This window comes from Canis lupus, chromosome 26 (assembly GCF_003254725.2).
Source record: "Canis lupus dingo isolate Sandy chromosome 26, ASM325472v2, whole genome shotgun sequence".
NCBI classification, from domain to species: domain Eukaryota; kingdom Metazoa; phylum Chordata; class Mammalia; order Carnivora; family Canidae; genus Canis; species Canis lupus.
The window spans coordinates 27,112,361-27,133,371 of record NC_064268.1 but is presented as its reverse complement, the minus strand read 5'-3'; the positions used below and the strand labels follow the sequence as shown (position 1 = coordinate 27,133,371).

Here is a 21,011-nt window from a genome sequence, read left to right as displayed (position 1 = left end):
GCTGCTGGCCCAGATGAAAGGTGCTGGTGACCCAGAACCAGATGAGGGGGGAAGCGAGGCAACAGAGAGAGGGGGTCAAGTTCCAGGTTGGTTCTGGACTTAAAGATGGATCGGATGTGGAGGGAAGAAGGACCAGCTATGACGTAGACAGTGGGTTGTTGATTATGATGGGGAAACTGGAGTCCCCATGTGAGGAGGCTCCAGGTACCTGAGGAGGTACAGAGAGGAGTCAAGTGGAGAGAGAGTGGTTGGTTCTGGGGTACCAAGGAACCGTCAAGGTCAGGGATAGAAATGGGAGTGTTGTTAGTGAACAGCTAGTGTTTATGGCCATAGGGCTGAAGACTCTCCCCGGCTGCCCAGGGGGACTAGGTGAGGGAGGGTTAGGAGCTGGACTAGGAAGGAAACAGAGGCAGAGAGACCGAGAAGCACTCGCCAGGGAAGTGACAGGGACCCGAGTCCCGAGGGAGGCATCCTGCATGAGGAGGGCAGGATCCCTGTGAATGGCAGCTGAGTCCTCAGGTGGAAGAACTTTGGGTTTGGCACCATGAGGCCAGCAGAGCCAAAGTGGACCCCAGGGCCTGGCCACACAGGCTGGAAGCTGATGCTGGTCCCACAGACCCTTTCAAGGGGTTCAGCAGGTGGAGGGGACTTCACCAGGGGCTCCAAAGCCCTGAGTAGCAAATTACATTTATTTTCTTCATCATTATGCTTTTCTGAATGTCTCATAATGGAAATGCCTATCTTTTGTAATGAAAAAAATAGATGTTATTTTAAAAAAATTTTTACAGCTTTATTGAAGTTTACAGACTTAATTGATGTGCAATAAACTGTACATATTCAAAGTGTGCAATTTGATGAGTGTAGACATGTGTAACACACCTGTGAAGCCATCACCACAATCAGATAACAGATATTTCCATCATTTCCAATAGATACTGGTTTTCTTTTTCATCTGAGAACCGAAGTGGGACAGAGAAATAGGATTATTGGTAATGTCTCCCCTCAATTTCCTTCATTTTCTGGGATACAATCCTGTGGCTCTGTAATTTATTTAAAAATCAAACACACACAAAACATTTATGGTGTTTTAAAAAAATCAAACACACAAACACACTCTCTCTCTCTCAGGCACCCTCAGCCATCCCTGAATCTAGAAGGAGATGTTGGCAAACCCCTCCCCAAGGCTGCCCTTTCCCTTTGCTGAAAGAGGCTGGGACCCAACAGTCCCCTCTGTAGACAGAATGTAGAACTTCCAATGTGTTAAAACTGATGGTGGAAACAACCCAACATCCAGCAGCGAATGAATTGTTACTCAGAATGTGATGCATCCATACAATGGAACATTATTTGTCCATAAAAAAGAAATGCAGTGCCCATACTACAACATGCGTGAACCTTGAAAAACTTCTGCTAAGTGAAAGAAGCCTATCAAAGAAGTCCACATATTGTATGATTCTATTTACATGAAATGTCCAGAATAGGCTAATCTACAGAAATAGAAAGTAGGTTGGTGGTTGCCAGGGATAAGGGAGTAGGAGAAATGGGGAGTGACAGTTAAAGGTCATTGTGTTCCTTTTTAGAAATGTCCTAGAACTAGACAGTGGTGATTTTTGCACAACTTTGTGAATATGCTAAAAACTATCCAATTATACACTTGAAATGAGTGAATTGTGTGTATGTAAATTATATCTTAATAAATCCATTATATTAAAAAACATAAATCATGGAGGATTAGCTAAGTCAGCCCTTGGGTCCCCAGCCTGGGTGGAAGCAGCAGCCCCTGGTCCTGCTCACTAAGGAGTAAGGAGGAGCGTTTTTCTAGCATCTATTTTAATGTTCCCATAAGCCCAGGGATTCACCTGACTCCTCAGATGAAGACAAGTTTGCACAGCACCCAGCCCTCAGGTGTGGGCAGGCTTGAGACCATCTTCCAGCTCCACAGCCTATGTTCTTTGTGTCATTCAGAAGTCAGAAGGCCCCACTAACGTGAAAGTAGGAAATTTCCATTTGTTCGTTGTGAAATGGACTGGCCACCCCTGCCCTTGGGGACTTCCTGAGCAGGTCTGCCAGCTACAGTTAGGCAGGATGTACACTGCACAAGGGCACACATCAAAGGGGGCATGGTTCCCAGCTTAGACCTGATAGATACGAATATTGATGATGACAGCAATTGTAAAAAGGTGTCTTTTCTCACAAAATCCGTTTATGACAGCAGTTTTCTAATATAATGATATCAAATGCCTTGAGCAAGAAGTTCTATTTTTAAATTGAGGTGAAATTCACATGGCAAAATTAACCATTTTGAAGCGGACGGTTCAGAGAGATTTAATATATTCACAATGTCGTGCAACCATACAGCTTGTATCTAGTTCAAAAATATTTTCATCACCGGGCACCTGGGTGGCTCCATCAATTGAACGTCTAACTCTTGGTCTTGGCTCAGATCCTGATCTCAGGGTCATGTGACTGAACCCTGTGTTAGGCTCTGCACTGGGTGTGGAGCCTGCTTGGGATTCTCTCTCTCCCTCTCCCTCTGCCCCCACCCCGTATATACTTTTCTCATCACCCCAAAACCCAAAAGGAAACCCTACACCCACTAACCAGTGGCTCCTCATTCTTCCCTCCTTCCAGCCCCTGACAACCACTAATTTCCTTTCTGTCTGTACAGATTTACCTATTCTGGACATTTCATATTCGTGGATTCAAATAATATATGACCTTTTGTCATATATTTGGCTTCTTTCATATAGTGTAGGGTTTTCAAGGTTCAACCACGTTGTAGCGTGTGTCAGTACTTCATTCCTTTTAAAGACTGAATGATATTCCATTGTACCAGTGGACCACGTTCTGTTTACTCATTCACCCGTTGTGGACATTTGACTAGTATAAATAATGCTGCTCTGAACATGTGTGTGCATGTACTCGTTTGAGTCCTTGTTTTCAATTCTTTGGTGAATATTCCTAGGAATGGGATTTCTGGATCGTATGGCAACTCTATGTTTAACTCTTTAAGGAAGTGCGTGGGTACCTTTTTCTAGCTAACGCAAAGGCACTGCATGGGTGGGCGCAGTGGCACTGCCCATAAGAGTGGCTTCCATCCACCCACCCCCTGCCAGCTGCCCAGCCTGGGGCTAGGGGCTCCATGACTATCATCCTGGCAGAAGGCAGAGAAAAGGGCTCAGAGAAGAACAGTGACCCCTCAGTCACACAGCAATCGGTGGCACTGCCCAAGTCCCAAGTTGGTGTTCCCAGCCACTGTGCCATCAGGCGAGATCGTCAGATATGGCATTATAAAGACAGCAGGGTTTGCCTGAAGACCTTTCTACCTGAGACCAACCTCAATATCTGGGCCTTTTCCTGCTCATTCCTTCCCCTGTCTGTACCCTTATCCCCACCCACTTTGGGGCCTGGAGGCCAGAGGAGGGATCTCTTCAAGCAGGATGAGGCCATAGGCCCCCATCTGTCATCTGTCATCACCCTCTGTCATCTGTCAGCCCCAGGGAGCTGCAGGCAAGATCAGAAAACAAGGACGATCAATACAGCTTTCTTGTCTGCTCGCTCATGCTATGTTGGATGGTCACTGGCTGGGCACCTCCTCCAGGCCACCAGCCTCAGGCCCGGAGTGGGGAGCAGGGATTTCTGCAGGACGTCCTTGGCCAAGGGTTCTGAATGAGTGAGTGTGTGAGCTTTTCCTCCCAAGCGCCCCCCCCCCCCAGCTGTGATTCCACCTCCCTTCTGCAGAATCAATTATTGATAAAAGCCCTACAGGCAGGGAATCCCAGTGGGGGGTTCCTGGCTGCCATTTCCAGCCTTCATGGTGAATGAAGGGGCTGGGACAGGATGTGCTTGTTTCTGAAGGCATGGCCTGTGAAACGGTCCAGGCTGTGGCTTCCAGTGGTCAGAGAGGCTCAGAGGCCAGCCAGTGCCACCCACATGTGGGCCAGAGAGAGCCTTGGCACTGCTTTGCTTGCCTGAACACCCAGCGTGTGTCCCTGGAGACAGGGTGGGGAGCAAGCAGAGCAAAGAGCCTGCACACAGCGGGCTGGGGTGCAGGCTCAGACAGGTGGCTGGTGGCCCTGAATGCTGGGGAGGCGTCTGGATGTGGGGGTGGAGGCTGGGAAGGATCTGGGCTGCCTGGAAAGAGGTGGAGGCGGTGTGACAGCCACATGGCCCGTCTGCCGATCAACTTCCCTCGCGGGAAGGCCTGACATATGGGAGGTGACATGGGGAGGCTACAGCAGATGGCAGAGGAGCCCAGGAGCTGTTGGGAGGGTGTCTCATTGCTGGGCAGCGCCTGAAGCCCTGAGCTTCTTGGGCAACAGTGGACCCAGCCCCCACCCCGCCAGTCCTTAGGAGCCCCTTCTCCCTCAGAAGAGGAGGGCCCTCTCTGAGTTGGGTGCTGGTTCTTCTGAAGACTCCCCCCACCCTATGCCTTCTCGTGGTCCCTGCTCTGGGCCTCCTCGGTCACCATGTCCTCCCTGTAGGCTTGGAACTCCTTCTGAACCTTCCTAGGTATGCCAAATCTCATCGGTGAGAATGTAAGTGATCCTCTGTCCATCTCTGTTCCAGTTACCTGGATTATGTGTAACCTTGAGTCTCTCTAGAGATTGAGATCCATCTGGGGGTGGCTCCCATCCTACCCCCACAGCTGAGGTGGGGGTTGAATGGATCCTTGGCCTCCCTCTGCCCACCAATCTATGGGCGCAGGGCACAAGATTAAGGGACTGGGAGCAAGCGCCCCACTCTGGGTCACTGGGGAATCTTCATCGCAGGTCATGTGGCTGTAGGGCTAGGGGACTGACTGAAATTGTGGGGGCCCAGGGAACAGAGGAAGGGATTGATTAGCTCATTTCCTGGCTCTACTGGGGACCCTGAGGAGGGCTGGGTGTGGTTGGGTCCATGCAAATAAACCATTTTTGGGGTCATAACCCTGGGTGACAGGGCACTGGGACCCCCTGGCTGCGGGGATAGACATGTAAGGGACACAATGTCCCAAGGACAAGGCTGCTTGGCAGAGACAAAGGGCTGTGGGACAAACCTTTTCTGAACCATTTGCATGTGATCCTGGGTCTCTGCACCAGAAACCACAGCCCAGTTTTGAGGTGTTTGAAGAGAATGTCTTCACTAACTCGTCGATTCTGACAGAAGACTCCGTATCAACCAGTGGGAAACAACTAAACATGCACAGCAGACAACATGGGGAGAGGTGTGTGTTTTTGTTTTTGTTTTTACATTTTAACTATTTATTCATGAGAGACACAGCGAGAGAGAGGGCCAGAGACACAGGCAGAGGGAGAAGCGGGCTCCATGCAGGGAGCCCGATGCGGGACTCAATCCTGGGACTCGGGATCGTGACCAGAACCAAACACTGAGCCACCCAGGTGTCCTAACGGGGGGGGGGGGGGGGGGAGTTTAATAAAGGGCTATTTGTAGAGAATGGGTGCTCAGGAGCTAGTAACAGGACCTCCTTATCAGCCCCCCACCCCAATCCCAAGGCCTAGAGGGGTGAGGGGAAGAGAGCCATTGGAGAGTGCCAGCTCTCTGTGGCCAGGCTCCTCCATCCCATGACACTTTCTGTTGTGTGCCACAAACCTGGTCCTAATGCAGCCTGCCCCCTGACCCCCCATGACTGTGTCTAATGGACCAAGCTGGGGCCCCCATCCGCAGCAGGGCCAGCACGTTGTCTTTGGGAATCCTGAGTATTCAAAGTCACAACTCCAAGGACAGTTTCTGCAGTACCTTTGGTAAAGGCTGGAAGCTGGACAGAAGCCTAATGTGCCGCTTGGGGGGCAGGGCACTTGGACTCTGGTCCATCCCCTGAAGGAAAACCGGCAGTTGCTAAAGGAACAAGTAGGCTCCGTGTGGAGGGAGGGCTCCTGCAGGCTCCTGCAGGCTGCGGCTGGGCAGCATGTGCGGGGAAAGACCATTCTGCTCAAACAGCAAATGAGCCAACAAACATGGTTGTGCTGCAGAGGAATAGTCTGGAAGGACTCTTACAGTTGTTAGCAGCACTTACTTCCAAGGACAGGAAGGGGACTTTCACACTGTATACAAAACCTCGTAGTGTCTTATTTTGGATTACAATTCTCATGTACATAATTCCTTTAACAGTGATTTATATAAAGAGGTGTTTTTTTTTTGTTTTTTTTTGTTTTTTTGTTTTTGTTTTTATCTGTAAACAACAGCTAAAATGTGGTGAAGGGAGACTGAACAGAAAAAGATGTGTCCTTCCCCAACCAGCATTTAGCAATTGCTGCCAGCCAGTGAATATGCAGCGGGCACCCACAGTGTGCCCAGCACCGTATGGGGTACTGTTCGGGGCACTGACCAGAACAGCTGTTGGCAAAATGCTCGCCATTTATGAGAAGCAGGCAGGATATGCCCAGATGTGCCCACCTGCTTGTGGGATGGGATGGGTGGGGAGGAGTGGGCACCCAGCCAGGGGCAGGTGCGGGTAGTTAAAGCCCCCATAGAAGAGCAACCTGAGGGCAGAGAGAGAGTGGGCACTAGGGAGGGCATGCCTGGGTTGTGCCTGCCTGTCCTGGATGTGCAGGATGGAGAGGTGTCGATGAGGAGCTTGCCAGACTCCGGAGGGCCTCCGATGTCCTCCAAAGAGTCAAGGAGGCCACCACAAAGGTCCTGAGAGGCAGGCACGCAGAGTTTCTTGTTCTCCAGGCCCTTTCCTGTGGAGACCAGAGAGAGGGGCGGTGGGGGCAACCACAGATACCAGCCCAACAGTGTCTGCGTGACAACTGCCAGTAACAGCAGGGCAGCGCCATGCACAAGGGATGCAGCAGTACTGTACCCCAGGGGCAGCTGGGGAAATTCATTGTCCAGGTGGGCCAGAGGGGCATGATGGCCTTTTCTGCCCATCCTCACCCACTGACCAACAGGACAAGGATCAAAGAGGAGCCAAAGCTGACCCCTGGGCCAGAAGGGGCCTGAGAGACCCTCTTGTCCATCCTCCTCCGGAGGGGCAAGGCTGACCCGGGATCCCACAAGTCTGTGGCAGAGGGACAGTGGACAGTGAGGCCTGGGGCTCTGGGACTGAGAACTGCAAGTCCTGCTAATAACAGAAAAGACTTGCCTAGACCACTGAGAAGAGAAGGATCCTGAGGCCAGCCCGGCAAAGTGGTCAGAGGGCCTGTGTGGGCAGCTAATGTGTGCCAAGACTGAGAGATGCAGGCTGTGGGACACAAGTGTCTCGTGTCTGCACTCCTGAGGCCTCTCAAGGCCAGGGGGGAATGTCTGGTGACTATCTGGGTGGAACTGGCCTTCCAGACGGTCACCACTGTGCGCCCACCAGTGGGGCAGTGAAGGGGGGCTCCTGGGCAGCCAGTGCCACCCTTTCCTGGCTCCCAACCTGCTAAAGAGAAGTTGCTGAGCTCTGGGGCTCAGCATGGTGGGTGGGCAGCTACGGATGGCTTCATGTCACCCCATCCACAGTCATGGGAGGCACTGCCCATGTGTGTGCGGGGAGTAGAGGCTTCTGATGGAGGCCCCAGCTAACAGCAACCCAGGCTGGAGGACGGCGTGCTCTCCTGGGTCTCGGGTGGACTCTCCTCCATTCCTGTAAGGATGGGAGAAGTCGCCTGGCATCAACTAAGTGCCTGCAGCTAACACGGAGCAGCCACCCTCCCCTGCCACTGGCACCCACTCGTGACTGCTGGGCAGAGCTGAGCTTGACCCCCAGGCCTCTCAAGCAAGGCCTTGGTGACCTGGCATTGGCCGAGAGGCCGAGGATGTATTCCAGATGGTGGAACAGCATGGGGAAAGACTCAGACTGGGAAGGCCAAAGCCAGAACACATCCACACAGCCAGGGACGCCAGCCTGGCTCGTGAAGAAGCTCCTGAGGGCAGGGAGAGCCAGGGAGCAAGTCTGAGCTGGCGGCAGGGTCAGGGAGACTGAGGACTTGATGTCAGAGTAATGGCAAAGATGGTACCCCCGAGAGGACAGCTCAAGGGGACAAGTTAAGGGGGTGGCCTCTTGGGATGGGAGGATGGTAGACATGGATTTTAGGCTGCTAGCCTGCTTCCCAGCTTTGGCCCCACTGTCTATACGCACGGATGAGGTCTCCGTCGCCGACCTGGGCCCGGGTGCTGCTCCTCCTCTCCAAGTCTTGCAGAACCGACTGCTCGAATGCCAGGGCAGCTACACGGCTGAAGAACGCCTTCACGTTCTCCCCTGTGGGCCCAAGAGACAGCCCTGACCCCATTACCTCGGCCCTTACTCACGGGCGAATTTTGGAGCCAGGGGGTATGGGAGCCAGGGTGGCCCACCTGTGGAGCTGCCTGGGGTGGCACAGGGCAAGGGATGGTGCTGGCCGGCCTGGCTTCCCACCTCTGGGGCCCTGGGGCCCCTGCTCCGGCAGCAACCTCAAATCTCTGAGCCTTGGTTTCCCAGCATCTACTCTTCCAACTAATCACCACTGAGTATCTCCTCTGGGCCTGCCACTGGGATGCGTGGAGATCAGAAGGGTGTCTGCTTTTCCTGTCACTTTTGAGCACCTGTCGAGTGGACAGCTATGAGGATTAATGGGGGGGTCAACTTCCATATAGACTTCCTTCAGGCAGAGAAGGCCACCCATCTGGGCACAGAGCTAGGTTCTGGCCCCCACCATGTGTGCTGGCCTTGTGTAGCTGACAACCTATACAACTGCACAGGGCAATCCTGCTTGGCCCATAGGGAATTCTCAGTGAATCTCTAAGGGGAGGTAGTTATCAGAGGGTACAGGGGATGCTGTCATGAAGGAGCAGAGGGAACTGGGTTGGGCTGGAGGTTGTGCTCCCTCCCCACCCCACCATGTGGTACCCACCCTTAGTACTCTCATCCTTGCCTCGCCATCCCTGACCAGATGTCTATTACAGCCTCTCACCTGGAGCAAGGACTTCAAGGCATAATTCCTGAGTCCCCTGAGCTGCTGGGGCCTTCTATGAGCCAGTTACTGCATGGTATTTCATTTCACCACTACCACCCCCAACAACCTGTCCTTTGCTTCTCTGTGTTTTCTAATTTTTCCTCAGTGAAAACATATGGCTTCTGTAATTTAAAACACATTTTTTGCAAGAAAGATGAAATGAGATGGACGGCATCACCCCATTTCCCAGATGAGGACACCAAGGCTGAGACATTAGGCATCTAGCCTGGGCTGGAGTAAGCAGGGGCCTGTGGGTAAAGCCGGCTCAGGGGCTGGGGGTCCCGTGTGCCTGGAGGACAGACTTGGGATGTGGGTGAGGGCCAGGGGGCCATGAGCAATGTTGCAGTGTCTTCCACGATGACATCCGGGAAAGACATGGGAGCCCCAGTTACTGGGCCCTTCTATGTGCCAGGAGGTGCCTCTTAGGTGGGGGGCAGGATGGTATAGTGGTTACAGGTGAGGGCTGTATTCCAATTCCAGCCCTGCTGCTTCCTCCCTGTGACCCTGGACGTGACCTTGCAGGGATAAAATGGATCTGCCTCACAGAGGGAGGGGATGCATTAGAGAACACGCGCACAGGGCCAGGTGTCCCTATTCCTGATGCCCACGGGTCTCCCTCTAGAGTCGAGGAGACCTCCTCTCAGGCAGTGGAAGGCCCTGTGTGATCACCAGCACAGCTGGCCGTGACCTGAGCATACCACAGAGCCACGGAAGGAGACTTCTTGCACCCTCTGGGGCGATAGCCCCGCACCCACTCACCTGTCTTCGCTGACACCGACCAGTACTCAGCCTGCATCTCGTTGGCCAGGCGCACAGCCTCCACCTCTGCCTGCTTACATGCAGCCCCTGACTGGGAGAAGCAGCCCTCCTGACCCTCCTGTGTGTGTGTGGGGGAGAGCTTCCCCCTCTGCCTCCACCTCCCCATCTCACCCTGGGATGGGCAGGTGCATGGGCCAGGGTACACTTCCCCAGGGGTTACATCCTGCTGATCCCTCTCCAATGAGACCAGCAAAGGAAACTCAGGTGCCCCTAACTTTTAGCTCCTGGTCTTCAAATTCCCATCTAGGCACATCAATGCCACCCTCCATTCCCCAAGCTTGGGCTGAAAGCAGCTGCATTCTCCGGAGGGCCCTCCAGAGCTTCTCACTCTGCTGTGCTCACCAGAAGGTCCTTCTTCGTTCCAACGAGGAACACGAAGCAGGAGCCCGGCTCGTTCTCCCTGAGTGCATCCTCCAGCCACTGCCTGCACAGAGGGAAGACAGGCTGAGAGATGGCATCCATCCACCTAGAGAGGTCTGGGGGCGCACTGGGAGCACTGAGCCACGAGTCGCAGGGAAGGTACCCAGACCCCGGCTGGCTGAGCGGGGCGCTGGTCATGTTACCAGGTCTCCAGCCAAGACAAGAGGACTGGTTACACATAATTTGCAGGACCCAGAGCAAAGTGAAAATGGGAGGCCCCTCATCCAACAATCACTAAAGCTCTCAAGATGGTGACAGCAGAGCTTTAAAGCAAAGGCAGGCCCTTCTGAGCCCGGCCCCTGTCAGCCTGGGCTGGCTGCAAACCCTGAGCTGGCCCTGCCTTCAGCAGATGGGGGCAAATCTTAAGGGATAATGTGGCGAGGAGGCAGTAAGTGGCCTGTGGGCGGTCAGTTCTCACCAGCGAGTCTGGTCCCTTGCATCCCCCACTGGGGGCCCAGCTCATGGGCATTCCTGAACCCAAAGGAACCATAGGGACTGCAGAGTCCCAGACTTGCCTGGTGTGCTCCAGAGTCTGCACGTCAGTGAGGTCGAAGGCTGTGATGATCACTGTACACACGGGGAGAAGCCAAGAGCTGGTCAGCAACAGGTGAGACAAACACGGTGTACAAGGAGGGGCTCCCCTCAGGCAGCTCCCTGCTCCCCAAGAGAAACCCAGAGAGGAGCCGGACTCCGCAGAATTGCTGGGATGGCCCCCCAGGCAGTCAGCCCAGGTCCTCACTATGAAGGCTGCGAAGGAGACACCACATGGCGCCCCCTTGCGATCTACCAACCCACCGCCCTCTCCAACCCATACCCAGAGGCCCAGCTCGAGGGGGTATCCAGGGAGGCAAGATGAGCTCATGGGCTCCTGTGTTCAAATCTCCTCTCTGCTACTTACAGCTAAGGGAGCTCAGGTGAGGGCCTTAACTGCTGAGAGCCTCAGTTTTTCCATCTGTGAAGTGGTGAGAACGATACCTCAGGCTCTCAGGGGTGCTGTGAGGTTTAAGCAAGAACAGCTATTTTATAAGCTCTTGATCTAGGGCCTGATGCAGGACTTTCGATCAATGGCATCTATGGCTCTGAGGACAATAGCAACAGACAAGCAGCTTTAGGGGAACCGTTTCTGAGGAGCAGGGTGGTTCTCATCACTGATCCTGCCCAGGCCCCATGGTGTTCAGGGTGTTCAGGGTCCCCTGGTGTCCTGAGGGGAGTCCTACGTAGAGAACATTCCAGCAAGGCCTGCTCTCTACTGGGCCTGGGGATGTGATCAGGGCCAGCTAGAGCCTTCCTCTGCATCTTGCCTGAAGCTGCAGGAGGCCCCCTGAGGCAGAGGGGGATGAAGCAAGGAAGGCTATAGAACATGGTGATGGTGGTGGGCTGGGCTGCTGTTCTCAGGGGTACGCCCAGTGCCTGACACCTCCTCCTCAGGGGATGTCTTCCCTGAGAAGACAAGCCACAGCTGGAACTCTGACTGTAACCAAGGTGATCACGGTTTCCTGGTTTTGCATTTTTCAAATCTCCAATAGCGATGTTGTGATTTCTTTACACCAGCATCAAGTAGACATAACTGGGTCTCATAACTTGAGCCTGGTTTTGGATACCGTGAATGGTTTTCCACTGAAACCCCCAGGAAGCTAGTGTTGAAGTGGGGATCTTATGCTGTCGCCTGTTGCCTGAGAGGCCTGCCCATTACCTGCCCCCCGCCCCCCACCAGCAGGTGCAGTCCTCCTGTGGCCCTTCCACTCTTCCCCTCCAGCCTTGCCTCCCCGCACCTCCTCCAGGAGTCAACTCTGCTCTTTTCTGGGGTTTCTGGACATGTGCCTCCCCCTGTAAGCATCCTACTGAGCTGAAACTGTGGCTGAGACCCCAAAGCGAGCACCCACCAGCACAGGGTCCCTGCAGGATGTGACTGCTGAGGCCAACCCCAGGCCCAGCTGGCTGGAAAGCAGTCTCCTCATCCCCAAGGGCTGGCTGGGGATTTTCTCAGTGGTTCTTGGAGGGCAGATTTGGTGCCTGGGCGGAGGACCTGGACTTGGTATGAGCCCAGTGGGAGCCTACTGCCATACGTGGCTGAGGGCCCCACCATTGCCATCACCCGGATGCTCACCCTGGGCACCCCGGTAGTAGGCAGATGCGATGCACTTGAACTTCTCCTGCCCTGCGGTGTCCCAGCTGTGTGGTGGCAAAGACAGAAAGGGAAAGAAAGAGGTGGCAGATGAAGCAACTGCAGTGCTCTAAACCACCAGCTAGTGGTCCCCGCCCTGCAATTCTTTGGGATTCCTTCACATGGGGCCCCAGGGGGGAATTCCCTAGCTGGAGTCACATGCCCCTGGGGGAGGGGCCTGACCTAGTTCCTCTGTCTAGATGAATGGAGTTGTAGCTCAGTCCCTTTAGTCTGTGCCATTAAAAAAGAGAGTATGCCCCTGATGTGCTCACTCTGAAGATGTGGAAGTCCACCTGCAGACGTGGCCTGGTGAATGGCCCTGGGATTCTAGGCTCTGCCACTTGCTCGTGTGTGGCTGGCCCATGGCTTCACGTTTGGCCCTGCAGCAGAGGGGATGCTCAGGTCCCTGGGTGGGACCTGGGAGTGTCTCTCTGTCTCTCATGAATATATAAATAAAATCTTAAAAAAAAAATTAACAAGGTCTGCCATCGGCACAGTATAGGACGGGGGGAGACACATACTGAGATCTACTTGCTCTGGTTTATTTATTTTTATTTTTTATTTTAAAAAAAATTTTATTTATTTATTCATGAGAGACGAGATAAGATGATATAAGATAAGATAAAATAAAATAAAATATTAGAACCAGGCAGGCGGTCAATACACAGGACTGACTCTGAAAACCCATCCCTTTTTAAAAATAGCAGATGAAAATTTAACTTTCTTCTGTAAATGGAAAAGTAGATAAGCCATGAATAAGATCTCAACGGTCTGAAATTTTTTCAAGTGATTCAGCATGATGCAGAACCTTTTGGCACTGTTCTTCTGTTAATTCATTCATAACGTCTTTCGTTTCTGAAGATGACTCTGGGTGGGAATCAGGGAGGGTGGCCTGGAGGTGGGGCCAGTGGGATGGCTGGCAGTGTCCCCAGTAGGGACAATGAGAAGTTGAGCCAGGACTGCGTCTCTACTCTAGTCAATACAGCCGGTGGCCACAAAGGGGAGCCCAGCACAGGCTGTTCTCTGCCTGGCCCCACCTGGGCTGTCCCATCAGCTCTGTGCTCTTCAGCTCTCCTGGCTCCAGAGCCCCTGGGTCCCCAGCCCTGCATTTTCACAGCCTCTTCTGCTCTGGTCTGGCCCCATACTCTCCCTTGGGCAGGATGCGGTGGTGCCATCTGGCTCTAGGATTGCACTGGGGCTGTCCTCAGAGAAGCGGGCAGAGTTAGGAGCTGAGGTCCACGAGAGGGAGAGCTCCATCTCGATGACCCTAGATCTCCAGGCTAAGCCCAGGCAGGGCATAGAGGATTGAGGATGAAACCAGAGAAGCAGGTGTGACTCCTAGGGAGAGAGAAAGAAGGGGACCAGGACCGAGGCAGCAGGCCACAGTGGTGTAGGGGCAGCTGGGTGGGGAGCCTAGGAAGGGGAAGGAGCCACACAGGAGAGACTGGAGGGGGGAGAAAGTCACACAGGAGAGGGTACAGCTGGTGACACACAGACCTGCAGCATCCTCCAGGTGCCAGAGGAGAGGGAAGGCAAGGTCCAGAGCTCTGGGGAACAGACTCTGGGCTGTTCTGAGGGAAACAGGGGAGGGACTGAAACCAATGGGGCCACCGAGATGCAGAGACATGGGGTCTGCAGGGAAGCAGACAGAGGGAGAGAAACGGGAGTGGAGTGCAGACAGAGGGGTGAGGAGGAGTGGGGAAACATCAAGCCGGAGGAAGGTGCGTGGACTAGGGGGCCTCCACCAGAGTCCGGCAGGCAGGGACTGCTTTGGGCTCCGTTTTCCAGATGCGAACAGATGCTCAGAGGTCTGAAGTGACTGGCCAGACGCCACCCTGCTGGCCTGGTGGGGGGATCACTGAGCACCAGGCAAGCTAGGGGTGGGGACCCGGAGCCAGAACATGAGGGGTGGGAGTCAGGGTAGGATGAGGATGGGTGGGCACATTGGGCTGTGAGGACTTTCCCAGGTCTGATGACCAACGTGAGACACCCATGGGGACTGAGGGAGTACACAGGCCTCTGGGAACTGGTGCAGCCCAGTTTCATACAACCATTCCTGTTTATCTAGACAGGTCCTCACTGAGCACCACAGGGCACAGTCAAGGAGCTCACCAAGGCTTTCCCCATGGCTCTCCCCTGACAAAGCCCACTCATGAGCCACACAATGACCACTTACATCTGCAGGCTGTAGGGAATCCCAGCGATCTCGAAGCGCTCGATTTCAAAGTCCACCCCGATGGTGGCCTTGTAGTCACGGTCAAAGACATTCTTGCAAAACCTGTGGGAGTTGAGGAAGTCATCAGAGAGGCTGTGTGTGGAAGCTTCGCTCATGACAGTCAAAGTCTGCAGGCAATGGGAAGTGCACCCACAGGGAATAGGAGATGATGGTCCACAGAGGGAAACAGTAGACAGACGGAGCTGCTGATAAGAACTGCTGGGGGGGAAGGGGGCTGCAGCAGCCCAGATGGCAAATGCTGCAGGTCAGGGCCAGTGAGGCATGAGCCCATGGTCCCAGGGGATGGTGTCATGAATGCCAGGGTCCTGGGACCCTGCACCCTCCACCCAACCTGGATCTCCCTGATTCCTTGTACCCCCTCCGAGGTATGGCACCCAGCAACCACACAGTTTTGATGACGACAGTGTCATTTTGGTCTTCCAGGGAAAAGCGTGACAACTAGTGCTGGGAGGTGTGGGCAGCAGGCGCACCTGTGGATGAGGCTGGTCTTGCCCACGTAGAGATCGCCAACAACAACCACCTTGGAGAGTCGGAGCCTGTGAGGGATATGGCTGTGTTGCGTGCGAGCGTGGCCACAGAGCATCTTCACACATACGGGCCCTTCCTTCCCCGAGCTCCCCACTCGTGAGCCACGTGTCAGTCCTTAACAGGGAACAGGCCACCTGCTGAGACACTCTGGGATGTGTGTCCCCATCCCTGGCACTCACAGGAGAGGGCAGAAGGCCTGTATTTGTTCTCGGGACTCTACTCTCTCAGGGGCTGTACCATTGACCCTACTGGGCCCAAGTGGTGAGGATAAGAATTGGGCACGAAGGGAGGCTGAGTCTTGGGCTGACAGACTAGAGGGAGGAGTCCCAGGTGGGGCTATATGGGAGCTGTGGCACAGTGAGGAGCCTGGACGTGTGAGGACCAGACACAGTGCTGTGGGCAGGGCCTACAGGCACTGGGGGCAGAGCCCCCGCACCTTCCTACCCATGCCTGGGGCTGCAAGGGCTCCTGCTTTGGCAAGCAGGTACTCCCTGACCGGGACACTACTGTCACTAACTGCCTGGCAGCTCATGCGGAAGGAGCTCAGACATTGGACCAAGTACTTCCTCTGCCTGCAGACAGCAAGAAGGCACCTGTGTTACCCGGGGACCTGATACAGCTCCCCTGGCCATGTCTGGGGACACAGAGGCTGTGCCTTCTCTGCTCCCAGGTGGCCTCTGGTTCTGGAGCAGGATGGCCCTAACTCCAGCTTCCCAGATGAAGGAGTAAAGGTACTGCTGAGGTATTATGGGGGTACCCACTGTGCCTCAGTTTCTCACCTCCCAGAGCTGTTGTGAAGGGTGTCAGAGAGGTCATCTACATGACATACCACCCTAACTGGTGGCCATTGCTCTCATCCTGTGACCATGGCTGCCGTGGACATTCTGACCTGAGCCCGGCCTCAGTCTGTGCTATCTGGGAACTCAGAGCTGGGCTTCCACGGCCACCTCACCACACCTGTATGACACCTGTGAGCCCCACTGACTACCTGAGCAGACCATGAGCTCTTCAGGAGGAGAGGCAAAGCAGGCCCTGGTACCTGTGTGTTAAGGGAGGGAGTAACTGCTGCAAACTTCCAAAGCCAGCAGGGCTAGGTGGTGCCAGGTGCTGGGGCTGCTGAGGCGGGAGCAGAACAGACACAGCCCTCGCCCTCACAGGCTAGGTCTAGTGCTGAATCTAGAGGCAAACTCTCAAGTCTGTGAGATAAGTGCTTGGGACCAAGAAGCACACAGGAGGGGTACCCAGCCCAGGCTGGGGGGCGGGGATGGGGGTGGGGAGCCCCCTAACACTATACTGTGAGCTGAAGGGTAGGAAAGACATTCCAGATGGAGAAAGCAGACATATGCCAAGGACCTCAGGCTGAGAAGTCACATGCAGGACTTCTTGAGAAAAGGGGAAGCAGTTCTCTATGGCAGACATTCCCTACAGCAGCAAAGCCAGGTGAAGATCCCGGTCGCCTCCAGGCCCATCCTGGGCTCTACGGGCATCATATGTGTAAGTGTTTCATCCGCCCGTTCATATATTCATCCATGCATTCATTCCTACCTACTGCCTCCCCCCACATCCCGCGCCCCCTGGGTTATGGGGTCACTCACCCCACAGTCCCTGTGTTCCTGCGCTGGCAGGTGGTGCTGACCTGCCCATGGAAGTGCTCCTTGAGCTGCAGGCAGGCGTCAGGGGTGTACCACTGGAAAAAGCCAGACAGATGGACAGATGGACACTTCATCCTACAAAGCTGCAGCTCCATGACCAAGTAGGGCAGCAAAGTGGTGACTTGCCTGCCAGCATTCCCTACGGCCCAGCTCATCAGTTTTCCCTGACCCCTCTGTCACACCCGTCCTCTATCCCATCGGTGGCCCCGAGACTCCCAGGTCTTGTGAGTCCTGAGGAGCAGCAGTGGGGGTCAGACCAAAGGGCCCAGGTGGCAAATCGGAGAGCTGGGTCTTGCCTGGGGCAGCTGTGCCCTTGCTGTGGGCATGTGGCAGGTCCCTATCCTCTCTGGACTTCTCCAGGCGAGAAGAGGGGTGGGTTATCAGGGCACTTTCGGCACCGAGATCCTTCCATGCCTTCTAGGATCTTGGATGCCACGTTTGCTTTAAAACTGTGTATCTATGTGCAAGGAAAATATCCCGGAGGGCTCTCTGGGTCTTCCACATTTCTTGGAAGGCAGAACGGGTCAAGATTGAAGAGCACCCCCTCAGGGTCAGGGAGACCTATGTCTCCCCTTAGCTGCTGTGTGATCCCAGGCAGCTGTCTAATGTCTCTAATCTAGAAGGCCCCAGAAGCCTGGGGGCATAAAATGAAATAATGCTTGTAAAGCCATCAGTGGATACACTAAGTGCTGCACAAATATTTGTGGCTATTAAGATGTCATGATACACGTTGCACGCCCCTTTATTTTACCATCGGAAAAGATGACATTAAACAAACTGAAGGTGACAGTCATGTTTTGCTCTCAGATTGGCAGAGGCTGAGGATGGCATGTGGTGAGGATGTGGGGAGAGGGGCATCGTTGGAAGCTGCTGGTGGAAGCTGCTGGTGTGGCCTGCTGTGATATGGCAAGGGTCCCCCCAGGCTGCCCACCATGTCCTTTGGGGCACTGCTGGGACCCACAGCTCCCCTGTGGCAAGGGCTCCACCTCCCTCCTAGCCTTAGCATTTCTTCGGAGTTCCTGGGCACGGAGGTGGGCTCTGCCCTGGAGAACCTGTCCCCTCGACTTCAGGCAGGATGAAGGCGGCAGGGACAGTGGAAGCAGCTTTACAAAAGGTAAAGTCACAGCATCTCAGTGAGCCCGTTTCCTCATCCCGAAAGTGGGGACACTCATAACCTAGTCATGTGGTTGGGGGGAGGAGCAAATGGGTAAGGGAGGTGAGCAGCTCGGCCCACAGCCCACATTCCTCACTACCTCATGAGCAAGCAGGCTGCTTCTCCCCGCCCCCATCCACTTTCACGGCAGTTTCAAATGGGGTGCGGGGGGGTGGGATGGGGTGGGGGGGTGTCAGCCTGGCCACCGTGGTCATTAGAGGCATCCCACCACTGTGGATGCACTGAAGAAATGTAACAAGGAGGACTGGGCAAGAAGTGTGAGCTGATTCTAGAAACAGGGAAACTGAGGCACAGAGTAATGAGAGAGACTTGCCCCACCTGACCAGGAATGTCTCAGGTCTGAAGTGATGTGGCCCCGCGATGTATGATGAATTGCCACAGACAGGATGAGGAGAATCTCACCCTCTGTGAAAACACGGTGGATGCCTCCGGCCGGCTCTCAGGTCAAGTCCTGGCTCTCCCACGCCCAGAGGTGTGACGCCCCGCAGCCCCCCCGCCCCCCCCCCGCCTCTCTGTGCCTCGCTGATCTGTTCTGTAAATGGAGCCCTCTGCGCCGTGAGACCTGGACCGTTCTGTGCCGATCATACTTCCCTTCCTTTTGGCTCACTAAACATCAGTGTCTATCATCCCTGGTGACCACGGTGAAGCTCTCTAGGGAAGCAATTGCCTGGGATGGAAATTTCTGGGAGAATTGTCCACAGGTCCGAGGCACCACAGGTTTCTCTCTGGGTGTGCAGAGGAAGAAAAGGTGAGACAGGCCCAAATTACCCGAAGTCTGCAGTCCCCTCCTTCCTCCGTACCAGCCTGGGCACAGAATTCAAAGGACAGAGAGAGGTCATTCCAAGGAGAGGATTTTTCCCTCCATGCCCTGTCCCAAGTCACATGGAGGCAACCACGGACAGCAAGATCTTCTGTGTCCTTCCAGAGAGATTTCTGGCACGTATAAACAAACACGTGCATTTGTCTTCTCCCCTCTCCTTTTTCCACCAGTGGAAGTATGCTCCATTCCTCACATTTTACTTAATTGACTTTGAGTCTCATTACACATCTGCTCCTGAAGGGAAGCCTCACTCTTCCTCCCGTCTGGGTCAGGACATAGCATTTTGCTGTTGAAGCAGCACCCCCCCCCCCCAGGACATTTTATACTGTGTCTGATCTTGTGCTTTACAAACTGCTCCACTACCTGGCCTTCAATGGCTGGATCAGAAGGCAGCGGCAACACAAAGGTGGGAAATATTGTCGCATGGCCTCCTCTAGGGGTTGGACTGATTTGCAACCTAATGCAACCCCTGATGCAATGAATACTGGATTTTGATATGCATGAAAGACCTTCGTGTTTTCAGCAGGAAGCGAAGGCAGCATGGTAAGGAGGGAGGACCCTGGATTTGGTGTCAGGAAACTAGACTGCTACTTTGATAATAGTAATAATACCAATGAGAATGGCAGTGACCACAACTCGGGTAAGGGAGCTCCTGTTTACCAACAGCCAAACACCCAAAGTGAGGAATTATCCTTACGTACCAGCAGCGCTGAGAGGTTGAGTAACTTGCCCACAGTCACATAGTTTAGTGATAGAGTCAGGATTCAGCCCCAGGACTGTCTGCCAAGTCTGTGCCTTTAACCTCCACGCCACATCATCTCCTGGGGTCACCCTTAACTAGCTGGTCCACCTCGGGCAAGTCAGTGCCAAGTCTCCCTGTTTCTGAAGAAGTCTACTGAGTTTCTGGGCTTTGTTAGAGAGGGACTGACCTCTGACCTCCCCGATTCTCCTGCTTCGTTTCTGGTGGTGAATGCAGGTGGGGAATGTGGATGTGGAGATGGTGTTGGGAGAGCAGCATGCACCTAAAGGGGTGGCTAACGACTCTCTCTACCTTAGGGAAGCTGGTGATGATGCGGTCCCGGCTCACAGGCGGCCCCAAAGATGTCAGCGAGGACCTCATCCTTCCAGAGTGTCCTGTGGACCCAGCCAGGCAAAAGAGGGTTAGGGAGCTACATAAATCCCTGGGGACTCATCCTTAAGTTTATGCTTAGTCTCAGTAGCTTTAAACACTGGTCCACGCCCCCTTCTCCCACAGGGAAACTGACCAGAGATCATCTCTTTCCATCTGCAGGCAGTATGGCTGGGGTGGGGTGGGGGGGACCAGGCTTTCCTGGCCCTGCTTGGGGGCTCCTCCAACCAGGAGCGGCCCCTCTCTGAATTTATCACCGGGGTGAGTGAGGCATGGCACAAATGCCAAGCTGGGCATCACCACCGCCCAGGTGGAGGACGCAGAATTGAGGTGGTCCCCTGCTCCTAGTCTCCAAGCGACGAAGGCTCTGGGTGGGTCAGGGACCTCAGGTTACACTTGCAGGCATTTCTCTGCACCCCTGCACCGCGCCCAGCACCTGGCCCCTCACACCACAGCCCTGCGTCCTCTCCTGTCCTCCCCCCTCCGCTAGAGGGGTCTTACACAGGCCCATCGTCCTCCCCGACCTGACCCGGCTCCCCTTCTGGACCACGCGGCCCGGCCCAGGGCGGCCGCTCAGGGAGCAAGGAGGCCCCGGGGTTCAGGTTCGTACTGCGGGAGGTGGGCGGGGACGCGGAGCCCTCCCAACCAGGGCCTCCGGGACGCCCCTGCACAGGAGAGGACCGGGGGGGACAGGGGGCGGCAGACTCACCCGCGGGGGTTGCAAAGGCTCCAGGAGCTGCGCGACCTTGTCTGGCGGGGCCGGTGGCCGCGATCACCATAGCAACCAGCACCACGCTGGACCCGAGGGCGTCTGACGAATCTCTGGCGTCAGGGACGGGCTCTGGGCGGAGCTCACAGCGGAGAGTCCACACGCGGTTCCACGGAGAGGTCACTGTAGCAACCAGAGCGTCTCGGGGGAGCTGCAGAAGCTTCCAGGACACTGCGCACGCGCTGGGCGATCACCATGGTAACGAGGGCGGGAGGAGCGGGCTTCCAGTGGGGGAGGCAGAGCTGCTGGGAGGCGGGGCCGGGGCAGGGCGGCCGGGAGGAGGGGCCGGGACCCCGGGGGCGGGGCAGGGCGGCCGGGGGGAGGAGCCGGGACCCCGGGGGCGGGGCAGGGCGGCCGGGAGGAGGGACCGGGACCACGGGGG

At 55.0% G+C, this 21,011-nt stretch overlaps 1 protein-coding gene across 14 annotated transcripts; it reads right to left on the bottom strand.

The window, feature by feature from the left end:
• Positions 1-5,211: 5,211 nt before the first annotated feature.
• On the bottom strand, positions 5,212-20,803 carry RAB36 (RAB36, member RAS oncogene family). Of its 14 annotated transcripts, XR_007406262.1 has the most exons (13): positions 20,570-20,799; positions 19,783-19,865; positions 16,681-16,772; positions 15,028-15,093; positions 14,498-14,599; positions 12,594-12,701; positions 12,265-12,329; positions 10,669-10,724; positions 10,080-10,157; positions 9,678-9,768; positions 8,088-8,185; positions 7,364-7,570; positions 6,547-6,683 (listed from the first exon to the last, which is right to left on the bottom strand). XR_007406262.1 is itself a non-coding variant. In XM_049102025.1 (12 exons), the coding sequence occupies exons 1-12, from the start codon at positions 20,637-20,639 to the stop codon at positions 7,427-7,429; spliced, it is 1,053 nt and encodes a 350-aa protein (XP_048957982.1). In that variant the 5' UTR covers positions 20,640-20,799; the 3' UTR covers positions 5,212-7,426. The 14 variants fall into 14 exon arrangements, 10 of the variants coding, with proteins under 10 accessions (XP_048957982.1, XP_048957976.1, XP_048957983.1 ...); XM_049102025.1 differs by having other exon boundaries at positions 5,212-7,570; XM_049102019.1 differs by lacking the exon at positions 7,364-7,570 and having other exon boundaries at positions 5,212-6,683; positions 8,066-8,185; positions 20,570-20,798.
• Positions 20,804-21,011: the final 208 nt, after the last annotated feature.